General features: G+C 42.3%; 1 protein-coding gene and 1 long non-coding RNA gene across 5 annotated transcripts in view; one reads left to right on the forward strand and one right to left on the reverse strand.

Annotated features, from left to right (window-relative positions):
* Nucleotides 1–1303: 1303 nt before the first annotated feature.
* LOC141409945 (uncharacterized) overlaps nt 1304–23188 on the reverse strand; it is a 32717-nt gene continuing 10832 nt past the window's right edge. Inside the window, exon 3 of the long non-coding RNA XR_012432965.1 lies at nt 1304–2125. This is a non-coding gene — a long non-coding RNA (uncharacterized lncRNA). The remainder of the gene's footprint in view (nt 2126–23188) is intronic.
* On the forward strand, nt 11563–17188 carry GSTK1 (glutathione S-transferase kappa 1). Of its 4 annotated transcripts, XM_045388218.2 has the most exons (8): nt 11563–11670; nt 12170–12251; nt 12647–12775; nt 13091–13191; nt 13374–13409; nt 15683–15799; nt 16157–16250; nt 16864–17188. In XM_045388218.2, the coding sequence occupies exons 1-8, from the start codon at nt 11599–11601 to the stop codon at nt 16911–16913; spliced, it is 681 nt and encodes a 226-aa protein (XP_045244153.2). In that variant the 5' UTR covers nt 11563–11598; the 3' UTR covers nt 16914–17188. The 4 variants fall into 4 exon arrangements, with proteins under 4 accessions (XP_045244153.2, XP_045244155.2, XP_073892296.1 ...); XM_045388220.2 differs by lacking the exon at nt 12647–12775; XM_074036195.1 differs by lacking the exon at nt 12170–12251.

Genomic DNA, 23188 nt, shown 5'->3' on the forward strand with positions numbered 1-23188 from the left:
AGTCCATTTGTGTTGCTATTAAGGAATACCTAAGACTGGGTAATTTATGAAGAAAAGTGGTTTATTTGGCTCACAGTTGAGCCAGCATCTGCTTCTGGTGGGGCCTCAGGAAGCTTACAATCATGGTAGAAGGCAAAGGGGAGCAAGCCAGCATGTCACACGGCGAGAGAGGGAGCAAGCGAGATGCCAGACTCTTTTAAACAATCCGTTCTTGTGTGGACTCACACAGCAAGAACTCTCTCATCACCAAGGGGATGGCACTAAGCCACACTATTCATGAGAGATCTGCCCTCATGAACCAACATCTCCCACTGGGCACCACCTCCAACACTGGGGATCACATTTTAAGGTGAGATTTGGAGGAGACAAACATTCAAACCATATCAAAAAACTATTCTTTTTAAACTCTTCGAAAAAACATTGAAGTGGAAGGAACACTTGCAGACCCATTTTACAAGCCAGCATTACCCTCATACTGAAGCCAGACAAGGACAGTACAAGAAAAGAAAATTGTAGGCCAATATCCCTGATAAACATAGGTGTAAAAATCCTCAACAAAATACTATAAACTTAATTCAACAGCACACTAAACATATCATTTACCATAAGCAAGTGTGATTTATCCCCGGGATGCAAGGATGGTCCAACATATGCAAATCAGTGAACATAATTCACCATATTAACAAAATGAAGGACAAAAACCATATGATCATCTCAATAGATGTAGAAAATTTGAGAAAATTCAATATTCGTCATGATTCTCAACAGGTATGGAAGGAATATACCACAACACAATAAAGGCCATATATGACAAGCCCACAGCTAACATCATACTCAAGGTGAAAAGTTGAAAGCTTTTCCTCTAATATCAGGAATAAGACAATAATGCCCACTCTCACCACTTTTTTTCAACATAGTACTGGAAGTCCTAGCCAGAGCAATTAGCCAAGAGACAGAAATAAAGGGGATCCTAATATGAAAGGGAGAAATAAAATTGTCTCTGTTTGTTTATATAATCTTACATATAGAAAACTCTATAGAGATTCCACCAAAAAATTGTTAGAACTGATAAGCAATATCAGTAAAGTTGCAAGATACAAAATTAATATACAAAAATCAGTAGCATTCTTGTACACTAACAGTGAACTATCTGAAAAAGAAATTAAGAAAACAATCCCATTTATAGTAGCAACAACAAAAACAACAAAAAAATAATTAGGTGTAAATTTTAAAACATTGGTTAAATGAGGTAAAAGATCTGTATACTGAAAACTGTAAAACACTAATAAAAGAAATTGAGGCCGGGCGTGGTGGCTCAAGCCTGTAATCCCAGCACTTTGGGAGGCTGAGATGGATGGATCACGAGGTCAGGAGACTGATACCATCCTGGCTAACACGGTGAAAGCCCATCTCTACTAAAAAATACAAAAAACTAGCTGGGCGAGGTGGCGGGCGCCTGTAGTCCCAGCTACTCAGGAGGCTGAAGCAGGAGAACGGCGTGAACCCGGGAGGCAGAGCTTGCAGTGAGTTGAGATCCGGCCACTGCACTCCAACCTGGGCAACAGAGCGAGACTCCGTCTCAAAAACAAAAAAAAAAAAAAAAAGGAAATTGAAAATGACTCAAATAAATGGAAAGTTGTCCCATGAAAGAATTAATATCATTAAAATGTCCATACTATCCAAAGCAATTTACAAATTCAATGCAATCTCTATCAAAATTCCAGTGTCATTTTTCACAGAAATAGAAAAAAAATTCCTAAACTTGTATAGAACCATTAAAACAAACCCAGATAGCAAAACAATCATGAGCAAAAAGAACAAAGCTGGAGGTATCACACTTCTTGACATCAAAACATGCTAGGAAGCTATGGTAATCAAAAGAGCATAATGTTGGCATAAAAACAGACACAGTGACCAACACAGCATGATTCAGAACTCAGAAATAAACTCACACATTTACAGACAATTGCTTTTTTAAAAAATTTAAGAACAGGGTCTTACTACATTGCCCAGGCTGGCCTCGAACTCTTGGGCTCAAGAGATCCTCTCGCCTCAGCCTCCCATGTAGCCGAGACTATAGTCACGAGCCACCATTTGTGGCTAACTTCCTTTTTGCTTAAGGTGCCTAGAACAAACAAAGGAGAAAAGATAAGTTCTTCAAAAGATGGTGTTGGAACACTGGATATTCACAAACAGAAGAATAAAATTGGATTATTACCTTACACCATATACAAAAATTAATACAAAATATATTAAAGACTTAAATATAGGGCCTGAAACTATAAAACTACTAGAAGAAAACATAGAGAAAAACCTCCACAACATCAGCCTGGGCAACAGTTTTTTGGATATGACCCCAAAAGCACAGGCAACGCAAGCAAAAATAGACAAATGGGATTGCAGCAAACTAAATAGCTTTTGAACAGCAAAGAAAACAATTAGAGTGAAAAGACAACTCACAGTGTGGGAGGAAATACTTGCAAACCACACATCTGATAAGGGGTTAATATTCAGGCTATATAAGGAACTCACACAACTCAAAAGCAGGAAAACAAATAACGTGAGTTAAAAATGGGCAAAGAATCTGAGTAGATATTTCTCAAAAGAAGACATACAAATGGCCAACAGATATGTATAAAATAAATGTGGCCGGGTGCAGTGGCTCACACCTGTAATCCCAGCACTTTGGGAGGTGGAGGTGGGCGGATCACGAGGTCAAGAGATCGAGGCCATCCTGGCCAACACGGTGAAACCCCATCTCTACTAAAACTATGAAAATTAACTGGGCATGGTGGCACACGCCTGTAGTCCCAGCTACTCGGGAGGCTGAGGCAGGAGAATTCCCTGAACCCAGGAGGCGGAGGTTGCAGTGAGCCGACATGGCGCCACTGCACTCCAGCCTAGCAAAAGAGCAAGACTCCGTCTCAAAAAAATAAAAATAACTAAATACATTCTCAACATCACTAAATATTAGAGAAATGCAAATTAAAACCACAATGAGACAGTACCTCACACTATTAGAATAGCTATTATCAAAAAGATGAAAAACAAGTGTTGGTGCGGATGTGGAGAAGAGGGGACCCTTGCACACTATTGGTGGGAATGTAAATTAGTACAGCCATTATAGAAAACAGCATGGAGGTGTTTTGAGAGCTCCAGCCAAACTGGTGTTCCAGTACCAGAGTGGCTAGCAACACTGCCCCTAACAGGAAATGAAGGGGAACTGGATAGGGATGTTTACCATGTCCTTTCACAGGATATTTCTTTTAACCAGGGGGTGGACTAATGCCTAGTTTTCAGCCTGGGTTCAGGGGATCCCTCACACAGAACTCTCTTTTATACTGGCAGACACTCTTGTGACCCTTGTCTGACCCATGCCCAGTTTATGCCTGCCTGGCGATCAGTCTGGTGCTGGGAACCTGACCTTGTGTTCTCCTCAGCATCTCAGGGAAAACCCAACTTGGGGCATATCCTCCTAGTCCTTCAGAGGGGAGGCACAAATTCAATGCACCACCAAAATAGGAAACAAGGTCAGCAATTTTTGCTTACAGATATTGGGCAAGGAGATGCAATGAATGAAAAGGGCAATCCTCCATCCCTGGGTCGAGAGGCAGGAAGGAAGAGTTAGGCAGAGAGAGAGAAGCCCATGGCAACTAGCTGTATATATGAGGACTAGGATTGGGGGCACTTTAAATTCACTGGAAAATGCCTGAATGGCCCATTTAAAGGAAGCAGTAAGAAAGGAGAGAGCCCAGTCTTCTAGGCCGGATAGATGTCTCTGAATTCTTATCTCTGGCCACCAGCTTGAGCCATTTGGATGTGAGGTGGAACTAGAAATTCTGTCTGGGATTACAGGCATATGCCACCACGCCCAGCTAATTTTTGTATTTTTTAGTAAAGACAGGGTTTCACCATGGTAGTCAGGCTGGTCTCAAACTCCTGACCTCATGCTCCGCCCGCCTTGGCCTCCCAAAGTGCTTGAGCCATTTGGCTCAAGCAGACTGAGTTCTCCTTCTGGTGTGAGAAACTTAAACTTGTATTCAAAATCAATGCCAAGGCAACATAAAATAGAACTCACTACAGGAGGGGAAATGAGAAGATACTGTAGAAAAGAGTACAAGGTTTCTATTAGAAAAAAAAAGGAATATGTTTTTGAGATCTATTGCTCAGCATGGTGACTATAGTTAATGCACATTTCAAAATTGCTCAGAGTAAATTTCAAATATCTCATCACAAAAAATAATCAGTGAGGTGGTGGATATGTTAATTAGCTTGACTTATACTAATTAGCTTGACTTATACATTTATACCTACATCAAAACATCACCTTGTACCCCATAAATTTATATAATTATAATTTGTCAATTAAAAATAATAATGACTTCATAGTATATCATGCCACAGGTGGAAACCATGTTTATATCTAAATTCTTAAAACTGCTGGATCAAAGGGTGCATTTGTAAAACAGAAGACATCACTAAACTGCCCTCTGCAGAAGCTGTACCAATTTACACTCCCACTGGTTAAATAAAAGAATGATTTTCCATGACTCCGTGCCAACACTGAGTCATCAAACATTTTGAGTTTTGTCAACTTGATAGACAAAAGCATATCATAGTGTAGTTTTAACTGACAATTACCGTAAGTATATAAAGTGTCTTAAAATGTTTAGTATTTGTAAACCATCTATACGTCCATTTTCATGTATGTTTTCTTCATCTTCCCATTTTTTTCCATTGGGCTTCTGTTCTTTTAATGTATCGATTTTTAGCTCTTTCTAGAGTAGAATAATTAAAATTAGCTTTTTTGATTATGAAATAAGCACAGATATTTTTCCCAGTTATGTTTTTGACTCATTGGATTTTGCCAAGTAGATTTTTAAAAATTGTATGTAATTGAATTTATCAATCTTTTAAGGTTTCTGTATTGGTATTACAGTTAACAAGACTATCTCTGCTCTTAGATGTTTTAAAAGTTTTTCCATAAGTTCTTGAGGCATTTTATTGGCTTCCTCTTTTAACATTTAGATATTTGATCCATTTAGAGGTGTTCCATGTGTAAGATGTGAGGTATGGATCCAAATACATTTTTGGGCCAGGCACGGTGGCTCATGCCTGTAATCCCAGCACTTTGGGAGGCGAAGTCAGGCGGAGCATGAAGTTAGGAGTTCGAAACCAGCCTGACTACCATGGTGAAACCCTGTCTTTATTAAAAAATACAAAAATTAACTGGGCGTGGTGGCATGTGCCTGTAATCCCAGCTACTCAAGAGACTGAGGCAGGAGAACCGCTTGAACCTGGGAGGCGGAGGTTGCAGTGAGCCGAGATCATGCCACTGCACTCCAGACTGGGCGACAGATCAAGACTCCATCACAAAAAACACAAACAAACAAACAAACAACAACAACAAAAAGCCCTCAGTTGCCCCAATATCATTTATTGAATAGTCAATTTTTTGTTTATTTGAAAAGGCAACTTATTTAAAGCTTTCCAGTATCAATTATTTAATTCCAAATGACATGATTAAAGCGCTATTTACTGAGCTTTCAAATGTAGATAATACCACTGGCTCATCTACGAAAGATGAGAATTTGGATCGCATACACCATCCCTCCTCTGCCTCCTCCAATGTTTGATAATTATATCATGTTTTGTTCCTCTGCTTAGTGCTTTTCCCACTTCAAATAATTTACTTATTCCACTATTTCTTGTTTCAATAGCTCTAATCAGTATCTAGAGTAAAATTAAGTGAGCAGGAGGCTATTGACCTGAGACAGTCTCCATGCTTTGAATTCCTATGAAACAAAATGCAACCTAACTTAGTATGTAAACAAACTGAAACCTAACTTAGGAATTTCATTTGTATAACAGACAATCAGGTCTTCACCAATTACAAGCAGCCAAGCATCAGCTAAGTGGAAGCAGCCAACTAACTGGCTCATGTTTAAATCAAGCAAAACACTTAGCTACAACAAATCAAAGTTAGCTAAAACAAATCAGACTATTTCTGTACTTTACTTTCCTGTTCTGCTTATAAACACCCATTGCCTACAGTTGCAGAGCTCTCAGAACCACTTCTGGTTCTGAGTACTGCCTGATTCATGAATCATTCTTTACTCAAATGAACTAGAAGAAAACCCAGGTAGTACCATTCAGGACACAGGAATGGGCAAGGACTTCATGTCTAAAACACCAAAAGCAACGGCAGCAAAAGCCAAAATTGACAAATGGGATCTCATTAAACTAAAGAGCTTCTGCACAGCAAAAGAAACTACCATCAGAGTGAACAGGCAACCTACAGAATGGGAGAAAATTTTTGCAATCTACTCATCTGACAAAGGGCTAATATCCAGAACCTACAAAGAACTCAAACAAATTTACAAGAAAAAAACAAACAACCCCATCAAAAAGTGGGCAAAGGATATGAACAGACATTTCTCAAAAGAAGACATTCATACAGCCAACAGACACATGAAAAAATGCTCATCATCACTGGCCATCAGAGAAATGCAAATCAAAACCACAATGAGATACCATCTCACACCAGTTAGAATGGTGATCATTAAAAAGTCAGGAAACAACAGGTGCTGGAGAGGATGTGGAGAAATAGGAACACTTTTACACTGTTGGTGGGATTGTAAACTAGTTCAACCATTATGGAAAACAGTATGGCGATTCCTCAAAGATCTAGAACTAGATGTACCATATGACCCAGCCATCCCATTACTGGGTATATACCCAAAGGATTATAAATCATGCTGCTATAAAGACACATGCACACGTATGTTTATTGCGGCACTATTCACAATAGCAAAGACTTGGAATCAACCCAAATGTCCATCAGTGACAGACTGGATTAAGAAAATGTGGCACATATACACCATGGAATACTATGCAGCCATAAAAAAGGATGAGTTTGTGTCCTTTGTAGGGACATGGATGCAGCTGGAAACCATCATTCTTAGCAAACTATCACAAGAACAGAAAACCAAACACCGCATGTTCTCACTCATAGGTGGGAACTGAACAATGAGATCACTTGGACTCGGGAAGGGGAACATCACACACCGGGGCCTATCATGGGGAGGGGGGAGGGGGGAGGGATTGCATTGGGAGTTATACCTGATGTAAATGACGAGTTGATGGGTGCTGACGAGTTGATGGGTGCAGCACACCAACATGGCACAAGTATACATATGTAACAAACCTGCATGTTATGCACATGTACCCTAGAACTCAAAGTATAATAATAATAATAATAAAACCTTCCATGAGATTGTCATATGTTTATAATAAAGTTAGATTTTTCATATAAAAAAATAAAAATAAAAATAAATTGTCTGAGGTTTTTCTTTTAACACTAAGTACCCCTCTCAGCAATAGGAAGATAATAGCCCATAGAAGTGAATGTGTTTTTCTTTTTGTTGTCTCTACTCCATAGTATTCTCAACAGGGCCCAAACTAAAAAAATAATAATAATAATAACAACAGTAATAGTGTGTGGAGATAGACTGTAAGAATGCAGATCAATGTTTTACTATTCTGTGATTCTTAAAGTAAATATCTATGAGTCCATACTCACATAAATAACTGACTGAATAAATAAATAAATAGAAAGTAGGGACAATTCTCCTGTCAGAAGAATTCCAATTAATAAATGTAAAAAATTAAGGAAATAGAGAATCACCATTAGAATACATGCTGCAGGCAAGATCCACTGAAGAACAATAAAACTGAGGGGTGAAAGTTTAGGAAGCAACTGGATATTTGCATAGCCTCAAAGTATCTCCCCAAATATTTATTAGTTACCATGGTGGTGTTAACGTATATCCATACCTTCTTTAATATTCTTCCCTCCAGTGGATGGACTTAATCTACTCAACCCTCACTCCCAGGGTGGGCCGCACTTAGTGACTCCCTTCCAAAAACCAGGGTTTGGATGGGGAAAAATAGTGACTTTACAGTGGAGAAATTTGCCAGTTGCTCCACCATAATCAGGTGGCCAAGGTAAACATCACCAGTGATGAGTCATGTTGATATCCTGTACCTCATGACATGATTCAAGAAGGGCACCTTACCTTTGTGGCAATCTTCCCAAAAGTCCACAACCTTAGTCTTATTCTGAGGAAATATCAGACAAACCCAAATGAAGGGACATGCTATAAAATAGCTGATCAACACTCTTCACAAGTGTCAAAGTCATGAAACACTAGAAAAGGCCAAGAAACTTTCATAGATACGAGAAGAATAAAGAGACATGACAACAAAATTCTGTGTGGTATGCTGGACTAGATCCTGGAACAGAAAAAGAACATTAGTGAAAAAACTGGTGAAATCTGAGTAAAATCTGTAGTTCAGTTAATAGTAACGTACCAGGCTGGGAGCAGTAGCTCATGCCTGTAATCCCAGCACTTTGGGAGGCTGAGGCAGGGGGATCTTGAGGTCAGGACTTGGATACCAGCCTGTCCAATATGGTGAAAACCCGTCTCTACTAAAAAATACAAAAAATTAGCTGAGCGTGGTGGCACACACCTGTAGTCCCAGCTACTCAGGAGACTGAGGCAGGAGAATCGCTTGAACCTGGGAGCCAGAGGTTGCAGGCAGCCAAGATTGTGCCACTGCAATCCAGCCTGGGTAACAGAGTGAGACTCCGTCACAAAAAAAAAAAAAAAAAAGTAATGTACCTAATGTACCAATGTTAATGTATTTATTGGTTTTTATCATTATACCATACTTATGTAAGATTTTCACATTAGGTAAAGCTGGATGAGGGGTATTCAGAAACCTTGTACTATCTTTACAAGTCTTCACGAAATCTAAAATATTTCCAAATATAAAAAGCTTTTTAAAATAAGCGATTGATCTACCTTTGAAATGAAACCTTAAATTACCATGCTGAATTAGCTCTTGGACACTTTAAAATTATGATTACTGGATAAAAACAAAAATGTAGCTGGGCATGGTGGCTGATGCCTGTAATCCTAGCACTTTGGGAGGCCGAGGTGGGAGCATCACTTGAGCCCAGGAATTCAAGACCAGACTGGAAAGCATGGTGAAACCCTGTCTCTACAAAAAAACACAAAAATTAGCTGGGTGTGGTGGCATACACCTGTAGTCCCTGCTACTCAGGAGGCCGAGGTGGGAGAATTGCTTGAGCTTGGAGGGCAGAGGTTGCAGTAAGCCAAAATTGCACCACTGCATTTCAGTCTGAGCGACAGAGTGAGATCACGTCTCAAAAAAAAAAAAAAAAAAAAAAAAAGGGTGGATTGTGGTGGCTCACATCTGTAATCCCAGCACTTTGGAAGGCCAAAATGGGTGGATCACCTGAGGTCAGGAGTTCAAGACCAGCCTGGCCAACATAGTGAAAGTCCATCTCTACTAAAAACACAAAAAGTTAGCTGGGCGTGGTGGTGGCCACCTGTAATCCCAGCTACTTGGGAGGCTGAGGCAGAGAGAATTACTTGAACCTGGGAGGTAGAGGTTAAAGTGAGCTGAGATTGTGCTACTGCACTCCAGCCTGGGCAACAGAGCAAGACTCCATCTCAAAAAAAAAAAAAAAAGTTTAGTTTCAGTGATTGTCAAACAATTAGTTTACTCTGCAAGTAGGTAATGATAACATCATTTTTCATTCCATTTTGCATGCTCTTCTCCATGTAGGGGTTTACCTTGTATCTCTGTATTCTGATAGCCTGGAGTTGTTTTCCTTATTGATACAAATGAAAAGTGAAATCTTTATATGTTTTCCAACTTATTAAATTAGTAATGTTAAAGATAATTTTAACAAAGTTAAATGGAATTATTTTAAAATTCTGTTTCTTTGCAGTAAATGTAATCCCAATATAAGACAATATGACTCACATATTTGTGAAAACGAATAGGGCCAATCGTTCCCATTATCACTACAATTATCTATGGTGAGGCCTCTCCATCTTCTACCAGTCCCTCTTTTTTTCACTCACTCAAAATATATGTATCAATGGTCAAATGTGTCCCAGACATTGTGCAAATCAATAAAGGTAACACAAGAAAATGTGTACTCTGAGAACTTCTTATTCTGCCCCAGTTCAGGAGATTCATGCAACTGCCAAGTAACAATAATAAGAGCTAGCAGTTATTGGAGTACCTCAATCCTCACAACTCGTCATAAGGCCGGTGTTATCATTAGATATTCCCCATGTGTATGCAGGATGAGGAAATAGGTTCAGAGAGGTCAAGTGGCTCACCCAAGGGGCACAGCTAAGTGAAAGGCACTATAGGCATCTCAAACTATCTCCTTCCCAAAGATTTCACTGCAGAGCAGGACAGTCACCCTGACACCAGCCCAATGGGTTCATCTTGCCCATTACCCAGATAGAGCTGATTTATCAAGACAAGGGAATTGCAATAGAGAAAGAGTTTAATACATATAGAGCCTGCTAAACAGGAGACCAGAATTTTACTATTACTCAAATTAACCTTTCAAAATTCGGAGGCAGAGGCTAAGGGGCTTTGTGGGTTTTTTTGTTTTTGTTTTTTCTTTTGAGATGGAGTCTTGTTCTGTCACCCAGGCTGGAGTGCAATGGCATGATCTTGGCTCACTGCAACCTCTGCCTCCCGGATTCAAGCAATTCTCCTGACTCAGCCTCCCGAGTAACTGGGATTACAGGCACATGCCACCATGCCCGGCTAATTTTTGCATTTTTAGTACAGACAAGGTTTCACCATGTGGGCCAGAATGGTCTTGAACTCCTGACCTCAAGTGATCCACCCGCCTCAGCCTCCCAAAGTGCTGGGATTACAGGCGTGAGCCACCATGCCCCCCGGCCAGTTTTTTAACAATAGTTTGGTGGGCAAGGGGCTAGAGAACGGGTGCTGCTGATTGGTTGGGGATGCAATCACAGGGGTGTGGAAAACCGTCCTCAGTGCACTGAGTTGCATCTGGATGAGGGCCACAGAGGAGTCACTGATCCAGGTAGAGTCATCCTGTCATCAGAAATGGAAAAGTCTGAGAAGGTATCTTCAAAGGCCAGTCTTAGGTTCGACAAAAGTGGTTATTTACAGGGATAACTGGGGAAGTTGCAGAGCTTGTGACCTCTGGAACAATGTCTGGTAATTGTAATTCCTACATCTTAGCAGAATTCAGGCCCCTCTCATAATCCTAAACTTGTTGGACTTTTATTAGTTTTATAAAACTGCTTTAGTTTGGGGAAGGGCTATTATCATTTAAACTATATACTAAATTTCTCCCTATATTGGCTCGTCCCATGCTCAGGAATGACCAAGGGCAGTTTGGAGGTTAAAGGCACGATGGAGTTGGTGAATTCAGATGTTTCACCTTGGTAATTTCCTCACTGTTAAAATTTTTGCAAAGGCGGTTGCAGCGCCTCTTGTCTACACCTGCGCGCTCCCCGAGGGGTCCCTACCCACCCCACCCCTGGCTGGGGGCCGTAGGCTGGCCCCGCCCCGCTGCGCCTGAGGGGGGCCTCTGCCAGGGCAGTTTCTCTCTGAGGCTGCGCGCTAAGGCGGTGGGCGGTCCCGGGCAGGTCCAGAAGCCAGGCTGCCTGTGCCAAGTTCCGGGGAGCTAGCTGCTGCTGCCGCCGCTCTTCCGGAGCCTGCAGCATGGGGCCCCTGCTGCGCACCGTGGAGCTCTTCTATGACGTGCTGTCCCCCTACTCCTGGCTGGGCTTCGAGGTGACGCTGGGGTGGCCGCCTCGGCGGGGCCTGGGGTATGAGGGCGGAGGGAAAAATGAGCGCAGGGCACAGGGACAGAGGTCTCGTGAAACTCCTGGCGCCGCCCACGGGGTTAGGGCAAGCAGGGAGAGCTCCAGGGCTGAAGGTCACTTAGTGCTTTTAAACGGAATGGAGTCGCTGGCTCCAACCCGAGCCTTTATATCCCGACTGCAGTTTCCCACGGTGGTGGAAAGAGGGGCGGCTCCAAACATTCGGGGAGAAATGCAGAACATGCCCACCTCTTAGCCCAACGATGGCAGTTTTGGGGAAAACTGGCCACAGGAGCGAAGATCCTGGAATAGATTTCTGGTAGAGGGGAGAGTTTTGTCGATTTCAAACCAAACAATGTAGGGTGTCCGCATAACCTCTGTTCTGCACTTAGCGGCTCCCTTCCCTTTCCCTCGGCTCTTTCACTTTTCCATCTTGCACACTGGCAATCGTTCTTGACCTCTGCCCGCAGGTCCTTTGCCGGTATCAGAATATCTGGAACATCAACCTGCAGTTGCGGCCCAGCCTCATAGGAGGGATCATGAAAGACAGTGGTAGGAAGGGAGGGTCGGGGCAAGGGTGATTTCAGTGGCCCAAGAGAGCCGACCCCAGCGGGTCCTTATATTGGCACTGGCAGCTAGAAAGCTACCCTCTGCCCCGTCTCTACTAAAAATACAGAATTAGCCGGGCGTGGTGGCGCATGCCTGTAAACCACAGCTATTTGGGAGGCTGAGGTGGGAGAATCGTTTGAACCCAAGAGGCGGAGGTTGCGGTGAGCTGAGATCGCGCCATTGCACTCCAGCCTGGGCAACAAGAGCAAAACAACGAGAAAAAAAAAAATAGAGAAGAAAAAAGAAAGCTGCCCTCTGCCCAAAACCCAGGTCGAGGTCCCCAAACCTGGGACCCTTAGGCCTTTTCTCACTTAACGTGCCCAACCTTCTCCTGGCAGGAAACAAGCCTCCAGGTCTGCTTCCCCGCAAAGGACAATACATGGCAAATGACATAAAGCTCCTGAGACACCATTTCCAGATTCCCATCCAGTTCCCCAAGGATTTCTTTTCTGTGATTATTGAAAAAGGTGAAGAGAGTGGGATGCAGACAGGGTATCCAGTGAAGAACAGAGAAGTGGGAGATTGCGGGATTGATAGGATGGAGGGGCTGCAGGAGACTAAAGCAAGTGAAGCCTGCCTTGGGAAACCTCAGGATCAGCGTTGAGGGAGCTGAAGGTTGCCGGGCATGAAAGGGAAGAAGAGCAGGCAAATAGGTCATGGGAACCTTGGGTGAGAGGCTGAGGGCAGAGGAGCTCTGGGGGATGTCAGAAGCAAGGAAGAGCTAGTCCTCCACCAGGAAAGCAGCAAGAGGAGCCCTGCCTCTGGGTGCCTTTGCCCCACAGGAAGTTTGTCTGCCATGCGTTTCCTCACCGCGGTGAGCTTAGAGCATCCAGAGATGCTGGAGAAAGCGTCCCGGGAGCTGTGGATGCGCGTCTGGTCAAGGGTGAGTGTGGGGCTCTGGGAATCCTCTGGGAGGACCTTCGATGACTTTCTGACCTTCCCCAGAAATGTTTTCAGGGTCATGATCCTGCCCTCCCCACTACCCCAGAGGATCTACTGTCCTCCAGTCACACCCCTCTCCTTCTGAGAGGCACTGCTTCCTGCTGAGTGTTCTCTTCTTCCTAGGATGAAGACATCACCCAGCCCCAGAGCATCCTGGCGGTGAGTGTCCTGGCTCCACCTCAACTGTACTCAGAGAGAATCGGAGAGCAGTTGGCGGTTGGGGGTAAAGAATACAATAGGTCTCTTATTGCATGGAAAAGGTTATAATTACTGGGGAAGAAAGGATGTCTGTGATTCAGGGGACAAATTACTGAAAAGTCAGAACTAAGGATCCTCAAAAGGATATCTCAAAGTTGAAAGGGGAAGTGCAAAAGGGACAACATATCGGTAGAATTTATTTGCTGAAAGACATCAATGAGAGAAAAATGCTCAGTGTCGGAACCCCTGGACGGGGAGGGATGTAGTATTCACAAGTCTCCACAAACTCCAACACAAACCTCACCAACACATCCAGAGTGGAAGACAGGAGACTTTTTCCAAGAGGCTTTAAAAAGACAAAAAGAGATAACTGACTAATGCCACGGTATATAGAAGCCTGAGTGAGAACAAATGGAAATAGCTCAAAACATTGACCAGTGAGCCACAGATAAGTAAGTTTGTCTTCAGGATTAAATTAGGAAATTCAAAACAGTATTATTCCTCTGGCTTACAAAAAAATAGTTGAAACCTATTCAAATGTAATATATCAAGTGGCAAATCACACAAAAGTTAAATGTATAAGGAATGGCAAATATATCTTCTACAGTCTATATTCCTGCAAAGTACATGTGTAATTTTTAGCTTGCTTTTTTACTTCATATTTAATAATCATTTTCCGTGCCTTTTTTTTTTTTTTTTTTTTTGAGACAGGGTCTAGCTCTGTCACCCAGGCTGGACTGCAGTGGCGCAACCTCGGCTCACTGCAACCTTTGCCTCCTGGGCTCAAGCGATCTTCCCACCTCAGCCTCCCGAGTAGCTGGGACTACAGGCACACACTACCATGCCCGGCTAACTTTTTTATTTTTTGGAGAGAAGGGGTTTTACCATGTTGCCCAGGCTGGTCTTAAACTCCTGAGCTCAAGAGAGCTGTCTGCCTCCACCTCCCAAAGTGCTGTGTTTACAGGAATGAGCCACTGTGCCTGGACTCCATGCAGTTTTTAACTCTTTGAAAGTATAGTTCTTTGTTTCTATAGAGGTTCTATTGAGTGGACTTATTTTTGTTTTACTTAACCATTTTTCTGTAAACATTTTGTGTGGTACATAATTCTCTAATTTAACCAAGTCAAAGACAGTGTCTCATTAGGACAGGCTACATGAATTCCTGGGTCGCACTTCTGATCTAGGAAGTCAAGATGCAGTGGTTCTCAATCTTGGCTGTGAATTAAAATCGCCTGGAGTACCTTGGAGCTAACCCTTTCCCCCTGGAATTGTTATGTAATTGTTCTTGTTCTTTTTTTCTTTTTTGAGACAATGTCCTGCTTTGTCACCCAGGCTGGAGTGCAGTGGCATGATCATGGCTCACTGCAGACTCAACCTCTTGGGCTCAAGTGATCTCCCATCTCAGCCTTATGAGTAGCTGGGACTTCAAGCATGTGCCACCATGCCTAATTTTTTTTTAAATTTTTTTGTAGAGATGGGGGTTTCACTGTGTTGCCCAGGCTGGTCTCAAACTCCTGAGCTGAAGCAGTCTCCTGCCTCAGTCTCCCAAAGTGCTGGAATTACAGGCATAAGCCACAGTGCTTGGCTCTAGTTCTAAAGGATGACCTCACGTGGAGATTTTTTAAAGCTCCTCAGGAGTTTCAAATGGGCAGCCAAGGTTAAGAACCACCTATCCCAAACTATACCCAAACCACAAACTGAAGCCTTTGTCTTTGTCTTGAAGCCAGGTAGGTGGCTGCAGCCATGTGCCTTGTTACAAGGTCCTCAGGAAGTTCCACTGGAATTAGAGCCTAGCTCTTGATTCGAAAAAAGCATGAGATACTCAGGAACTCTGAGAAGTAGGAAGAAAAGAGCCCTGGACTTGAATTCTAGAGACCTCAATATTAGTGTTGGCTCTGCTACCAACATGCTCTGTAACTCTGAGCAAGTAATGTATCACCTCTGGATTCAGGCTCTTCATTTGTGAAATAAAGAGGTCTATCTAGCTGGTCTCTAAGATGTCCCCTGGTGTTAATTTCTGTGATTGACTCTGTGCCATCTACCTTTTCCACCCATCTCAAGATTTGGGAGAAAGGAAATAGTTCCTCTTGGCAAGGACAGATCTCCACTTGTGGGTGGGTAAGGGCATTGCCAGGAAAACTTGGGGGCAGAAAATAAAAAGACCAGAGTTTTCCTCTGAGATCCCCATCCAATATCATGCAGCCACAGTTGTATTCCCTACTATATTCCCTTAGGCTGCAGAGAAGGCTGGCATGTCTGCAGAACAAGCCCAGGGGCTTCTGGAAAAGATCTCAACGCCAAAGGTGAAGAACCAGCTGAAGGAGACCACTGAGGCAGCCTGCAGATACGGGGTGAGCAGCTCTTTATGTGTGTTCCCAGCCCCCATCCTGAAGATGGAGACTTGAGAATCTCTAGGTGTGAGTCCCCATGCTTCTGTGCAAAAGCTCGCTTTCCAAGTGTTCTCCTCAATGCTCTTAGACAACCCTCATCTTTTCCCTTCTTTTCCTTGGGCTCAGGGAAAGGAAAGGAAGGAGATGGATAGTGAGAGAAAAGACAGCATCTTAGAAACAGGAAGGCACCTGGGGCCATGGAGCCTCTTACACCTCTTTCCTTCTGTGAACTCAGAAAAGTACTGACTCGAAGCCTTCAACCCCCACCTAATACCTGCTCCTTTGCCTTCCTCCTTGCACTGTAACTGCTTTCTCCAGGCCTTTGGGCTGCCCATCACCGTGGCCCATGTGGATGGCCAAACCCACATGATATTTGGCTCTGACCGGATGGAGCTGCTGGCGTTCCTGCTGGGTAAGTTAAAGATTCAACACTGAGCCGGGTGCAGTGGCTCACGCCTGTAATCCCAGCACTTTGGGAGGCTGAGGCAGGCGGAGCATGAGGTCAGGAGATTGAGACCATCCTGGCCAACATGGTGAAACCTTATCTCTACTAAAAATACAAAAATTAGCCGGACGTGGTGGTGCACGCCTGTAGTCCCAGCTACTCGGGAGGCTGAGGCAGGAAAATCACTTGAACCTGGGAGGTGGAGGTTGCAGTGAGCCAAGATCATGCCACTGCACTCCGGCCTGGGTGACAAAGCAAGACTGTCTCAAAAAATAAAAAGATTCAACACTGAACTGCCTTTAACCCCAGCTCCACCCCCACTATATCAGTTGACTGGAAGGAGGGGCTCAGAGCAAAAAATATTCTTGGTACTTCCAGTAGCAAAGCCTTATGCAGTCCGTGCTGTTCAACGTTGAATGGGCAGGGGCTGTCTTCATCGCCATTAAAAGAGAAGGAAGCCTTCTGTACCTTGAAGCCAAGCAAGGGTCTTATTAGAAAACCCCTGGGACCTTGTGGGACCAACTCCTGCTGCCAGCACACCTGAGAACGGTGTGCAGAGTCTGTTATTTCCTTCATCCAGGAGAGAAGTGGATGGGCCCTGTGCCTCCAGCTGTGAATGCCAGACTTTAAGATTGCCCGGAGGAAGCAAACTCTTCGTATAAAAACAGCAGGCCATCTGCTGAACCCCAGCTCCACCATAAGGCACTGGGACTTGGATTTCTCTATCTGATAGAGGTATTTTCTGTGGCCCTGGGAGCTGTCTATCTTTCCCCTACCCCCAAGGACACCAGGAAGGGGTCCACCATTAGTCATGTGGCAACCTTTACTTCTATGCCTCACAAGTGCCTTTCAGAGAGTCCCCACTCTGCTTTCCCACAAAATAAACCTAATGCCCTCAGGCAAAATGTTTCTGTGTCTGTATCTGCCCTGGTGTATTCTCATTCCTGGGGTCACATCCTGCCTCCTCTAGGGATAGGTGAAGGAGAGCTCTTTTGGTACTTCCAGCCAGATCAGCCATCCAGCCCTCCTTGGGGCTGTGGAAGAAGTGAGAATAGTCCCCCATTCTCTCACACAGAAACTCCCCTGGTCTATCAGCAACAGAAAACCAAGCCAGATGGACTTTGCAACTAACCAGTTTGGGATTTACTGTCTTCTGACCAGCCACAGTGACTGAGATGGGGCTGGGACCAGAAGCCCAGTGGGAGTGAACAGCAGAGGGAACCAGAGTCTGGCTGAGCTTGTGCCCAGATATTTAAACTGCATCCAGCCACACCTGCAGGACCAGGGCAAGGCAGTACTGGGAAACTGGCTGGAGTTGCTGGGGATTGGAGAAGTTGCACACCTTTTCATAGATAGCTCCCTTACCCCTCAGTGCAGATTCTGAGAAAACTCCAAGTATAACCCCTGTTCCCTACTACATACATGTAACTTTTCCATTCCCCCAGTAATTGATCCAAAGTCCCTGCCTCTAGCTGTGCCCATTGTGCAACTATCAGAATCCCTTGTTTCAATAGTATTTTGACTTCCTTGAGAATACTCTGTATTTGGAAGCTGAAACCTCACTTGGACCCATTGTTGGGAACCAAGTACAGAGCCTTACATAGACCAGAGGAGTTTCAGGAGTCATGCCACCTTCTCTTCTATCTCTCCCTCTGGGTCTGGCTCTTCCCATACTCCATTTTCCCCTTTTATCTCCCATTACTTTCTGTCTTCCTCTCTCACCTTTCCCATATCTGTAGCATCCTCCAGGATTTAAAATCAACTTTAGCCAGCTTATCTGTGACAAAAGAACATCTCCAGATTAAGTACTCCTTTTATTTCAAAGGAGTTTCATGTACAACTACTGTAAAATAAAAATATAGGAAGATGTCCAATCTTAAAAATCATAAGGACAAATTGAGACAAAACTAAGCTTCCCAGAGCAGGGTGAGTGGAACCAGTTTTATGAATAAAGATGCTTGTCTCAGCACTATTTGTTGATATCAAAAATTGTGAACAACTTAAACACCTATTAGGAGGAGAATAATAAATCATGACAGATTCAGGAGATAATGTTTTACAGCCATCAAAAATTGTATTTTTTGAGGGCTGGCATGGTGGCTCACACCTATAATGCCAACACTTTGGGAGGCCAAGGCGGGTGGATCACCTGAGGTCAGGAGTTCGAGACCAACCTGGCTAACATGGTAAAACCCTGTTTCTACTAAAAATACAAAAAATTAACCGGGCATGGTGGCACGTGCTGTTAATCCCAGCTACTCGGGAGGCTGAAGCAGGAGAATCGCTTGAACCCGGGAGGCAGAAGTTGTGGTGAGCTGAGATTGTGCCATTGCACTCCAGCTTGGGCAACAAGAGCGAAACTCTGTCTCAAAAATAATAATAATAATTGTATTTGTGAAGAATTATTAAGAACATTGGAAATTCTTGGGATATAATATTGATTGGAAAAAGATGAAACTATATAGTATGATCTCAATGTCTTGATGAATAAAAACAATACAGAGGACATTATTCTGAGATAAAATATATCAAAATCTTTCCATTTTATTTGTATACTTTTAAAATTTTTCATTCTTTAAAATGTATTCTGATACACAAAATAATAAAAATGAAAAATAAAAAATTTGGCTGGGCTCAGTGGCTCATGCCTGTAATCCCAGCACTTTGGGAAGCCAAGGCAGGTGGATCACTTGAGGTCAGCAGTTTGAGACCAGCCTGACCAACATGGTGAAACCCAGTCTCTACTAAAAATACAAAAATTAAGCTGTTTGTGGTGGTTCATGCCTGCAATCCCAAGTACTCAGGAGGCTTAGGTGGGAGAATTGCTTGAACCCAGGAAGCGGAGGTTGCAGTGAGCTGAGATCGGGTCATTGCACTCCAGCCTGGGCGACAGAGTAAGACTCTGTCTCAAAAAAAAAAAAAAAATTGTGGATTCACATTGCAGTACAACTGTGCATCTTGCCCATTGATTTCTAAATGTATTATTAACTACTTAACTTAATCCTGAATCTTTTCCCAGTCTTAATGGGATAATGTTTTATTGTAGATGCATATTTCCTGCCTCTACTCAGTCTTTCTTTGAAGACTTTATCATCCTATTTTCTGAATCCAGTGGTTGACTTTAATCTTCTCTGGAGGAACTAGACAGTTTCTAGACTAATGCTTACACTCATGATCCAGATTTTAATTTCTGAAATCCTTCTTCCAAATAGAATCAAAACAGGAAAGGGGAAAGCCTCTCAGAGCAACTGTCTGTGAATAATGGAACACTCTTTTCTTCTAATCCAAGGCGGGTTTCATACTTTTTCTTAGTTTCTTGCCCTCTTCCCTTCTGATCAATAATTGTAATGTAATATGAAATTTGTAATTGTGCCAATACTCAGATTCAATACTGAACTACTTTCTTGCATTGTAATTCAAATTCCAAGGTTAACAACTAGCTTTATGTTTCCAAAACAATCTTATTGTATCTGTATTTTCTTAGGTGAAGTTTCCAGACATGATTTTTTTTTTTAACAGAACCAAACACATGGTAATTTAAAAAAATAATGCATGCATGTGGTAAAAACAGTGAAAGCAAGGTATCAAGTAAGAAGAGTCCTCCCTTTCTCATTCTCATTCCTACTCTCTATTTTTTATATATCTGTTTTGTAAGCTATAATACAGAGAGATTCCATATACTCTTCACATACTTTCCCCAGTGGTAACATCTTGCATAACTATAGAACAATAACACAATCAAGAAATTGACATTGATATAATCCATACACCTTATTCAGATTTCACCAGTTTAACACATGCTCATTGTGTGTCTGTATTTAGTTCTACATAATTTTATCACATGTAGGCTGATGACCACCACCACAGCCAAGATACAAAACATCTTAAGCATAAAGATTTCTCATGCTACCCTTTGATAGCCACAGCCACCTCCCTCCCTCCCGTACTTCCCTAACCCTTGGCAATCACTAATCTGTTCTTTATATCTTGTCATTTCAAAAATACTATATAAATGGAATCAGATTTGATTTCAGCACAATCCCTTTGAGATCTATCCAAGGTTTTGACATGTATCAAGAGTTTATTCCTTTTTATTGCTGAATAGTATTAATATTCTATAGTATGGATGTAACACAGTTTTTTTAAACATTCACCTGTTGAAAGACACTTGGATTGTTTTCAGTTTCAGGTTCTTACAAATAAGCTACTCTGTGCGTTCATGTACAGGTTTTTATTTTCATTTCTCTGGATAAATGCTTAGGAGCACAACCACTGGGTCCCATGGTAAGTGCATGTTTAGTTTTAAAAGAAACTGTCAAGGCTGAGTGCATGGTGGCTCCCATCTGTAATCCCAGCACATTGGGAGGCCAAGGCAGAAGGATGACTTGAGCCCAGGAGTTCAAGACCAGCCTGGGCAACATGGCAAAACCCCATCTCTAAAAAAAAAAATGGCCAGACATGGTGATGTGTGCCTGCAGTCCCAGCTAATTGGGAGGCTAAGGTGGGAGGATCACTTGAACCTGTGAGGCGGAGGTTGAAGTGAGCTATGATCACACCACTGCACTCCAGCTTGGGCGATGGAGCCAGACCCTGTCTCAAAAAACAAAAACAACAACAAACAAAAAAAAAAAGAAAGAAAGAAAGAAAGAAACCGCCATACTGTTTTCCAGAGTAGCTGGTTTCACTTTTCCACCAGCAACGCATGAGTGATCCAGTTTGTCCACAGCCTCACCAGCATTTAGTGTTACTAATGTTTCTTACTTTAATCATTCTGATAGGTGGGTAGTGATAGCTCATTGTGATTTTTAATTTGCATCTCCCCAATGACTAATGAACATCTTTTCATGTGCTACTTGCCATCTGTACATGGTCATCAGTAAAATGTCTGTTCATGTCTTTTGCCTACTTTCTAATTAGACTCCTTTGAAAATTTCTCGTGTTGTTTTTAACAGTAGATTTTAAAAGAATTTACAAACTGTAAAAATATATTTTTGAGACAATGGGGAAAATGATATGGAGTGAATATTAGGTGATATTAAAGAATTAATGTTAATTTCATTATGCGATAATAGCTGAGTGACTGTGCATGAAAAAAAGTTTTCATTGGTTGTAATTGATTTTGCAATCTTTAGGATAGGGCCGGGTGTGCTGGCTCACACCTGTAATCCCAGCACTTTGGGAGGCTGACGTAGACAGATCACAAGGTCAAGAGATTGAGACCATCCTGGCCAACATGGTGAAACCTCATCTCTACTAAAAATACAAAAGTTAGCTGAGCATGGTGGCATGTACCTGTAGTCCCAACTACTTGGGAGGCTGAGGCAGGAGAATAGCTTGAACCCGGGAGGCGGAGGTTACAGTGAGCCGAGATTGCAGCAATACACTCCAGCCTGGCAACACAGCAAGACTCTGTCTCAATATATATATATTTAGGATAGAAATGACATGATGCTTTTTAAAATGTGGGAGATCAGAAGGAATAGATGAAACGAGTGACAAGATGTTAATTATCTTTAAAGCTGAGTGATGGATACATGGGGAGTTATTTATACTATCCTCTATTATGTGTATTGAGATATTTCTGTAATAAAAATGTTTTTAAAAAAGAATGTAAACCCACAGGTTGGTAAGATTATATTTTTTTAAGATTAAGAAAATATTTTTAAACCATACATCTGATAAGAGATTAATATCCAAAATATAAAAGAAACTCAAAAGCAAGAAAACAAATCACCCAACTGAAAAACGATTGCAGGACGAGAACAGATATTTCTCAAGTGAAGACATACAAGTGGCCAACAGGTTTATGAAAAATGTTCAACAACTAATCACCAGGGAAATGCAAATCAAAATTACAATGAGATAGCACCTCACATCTTGTTATAATAACTATTATTAAAAAGCTGAACGATAACTGTTAGTGATGATGTGGAGAAAAGGGTTGACAGGAATAGAAATTAGTACAGCCATTGTGGACAATAGTATGCAGGTTCCTCTAAAAGCTAAAAAAGGATCTACCATATGATCCAGCAATCCCATTTCTGAGTACATCTTCAAAAGAAATGAAATCAGTATATCAAAGAGATACCTTGCTCTTATTCACAATAGCCAAAATATGAAATCAACCTAAGTGTCCATCAATAAATGAATGGTTAGGCTGGGCGTAATGGCTCACGCCTGTAATCCCAACACTTTGGGAAGCCTAGGTGGGTGGATTGCTTGAGCCCAGGAGTTCGAGACCAGCCTGGGCAACATGTCAAAACCTCATCTCTATTTTATTTTAATTAAATTTTAAATAAATAACCCAAATGAATGGTTTTAAAAATGTGATGTGTATAATACACAGTCATGCATTGCTTAATGATGGGGATATGTTCTGAGAAATGCATTATTAGGTAATTTTGTAATTGTGTGAACATCATGGAGTATACAGAACATACACAAACCAAGATGGTATAGCCTACTACACAGATAGGCTATGTGGTATTGCCTATTGCTCCTGGGCTATAAACCTGTACAGCCTGTTAGCGCACTGAGTACTGTAGGCAATTGTAACACAAATCACTAGGCAATAAGAATTTTTCAGCTCCATTATAATCTTACGGGACCACCGTCCTATATGTAGTCTGGTGGAAACGTTGTTATATGGTGCATGACTGTATGCACAGATACACACACACACACACACACAATGGAATATTATTTAGTCTTAAAAAAGGAAGAAATTCTGTCATTTGCAACTACATAGAGGAATCTGAAATAAAATAAGCCAGGCACGGAAAGACAGGTTCAAGCAATTCTCCTGCCTCAGCCTCCCGAGTAGCTGGAACTACAGGTGCGTGCCACCATGCCCAGCTACTTTTTGTATTTTTAGTAGAGACAGGGTTTCACTATGTTGGCCAGGC

Source organism: Macaca fascicularis, chromosome 3 (genome assembly GCF_037993035.2).
Source record: "Macaca fascicularis isolate 582-1 chromosome 3, T2T-MFA8v1.1".
In the NCBI taxonomy this organism is placed as follows: domain Eukaryota; kingdom Metazoa; phylum Chordata; class Mammalia; order Primates; family Cercopithecidae; genus Macaca; species Macaca fascicularis.

Coding starts and splice junctions, on each gene's coding strand:
- GSTK1 (XM_045388218.2), top strand. CDS start 11,599: ATGGGGCCCCTGCTGCGCACCGTGGAGCTCTTCTATGACGTGCTGTCC. Junction 11,671..12,169: donor ACTCCTGGCTGGGCTTCGAG/GTGACGCTGGGG, acceptor CTCTGCCCGCAG/GTCCTTTGCCGGTATCAGAA. Junction 16,251..16,863: donor GCTGCTGGCGTTCCTGCTGG/GTAAGTTAAAGA, acceptor TCCTTCATCCAG/GAGAGAAGTGGATGGGCCCT.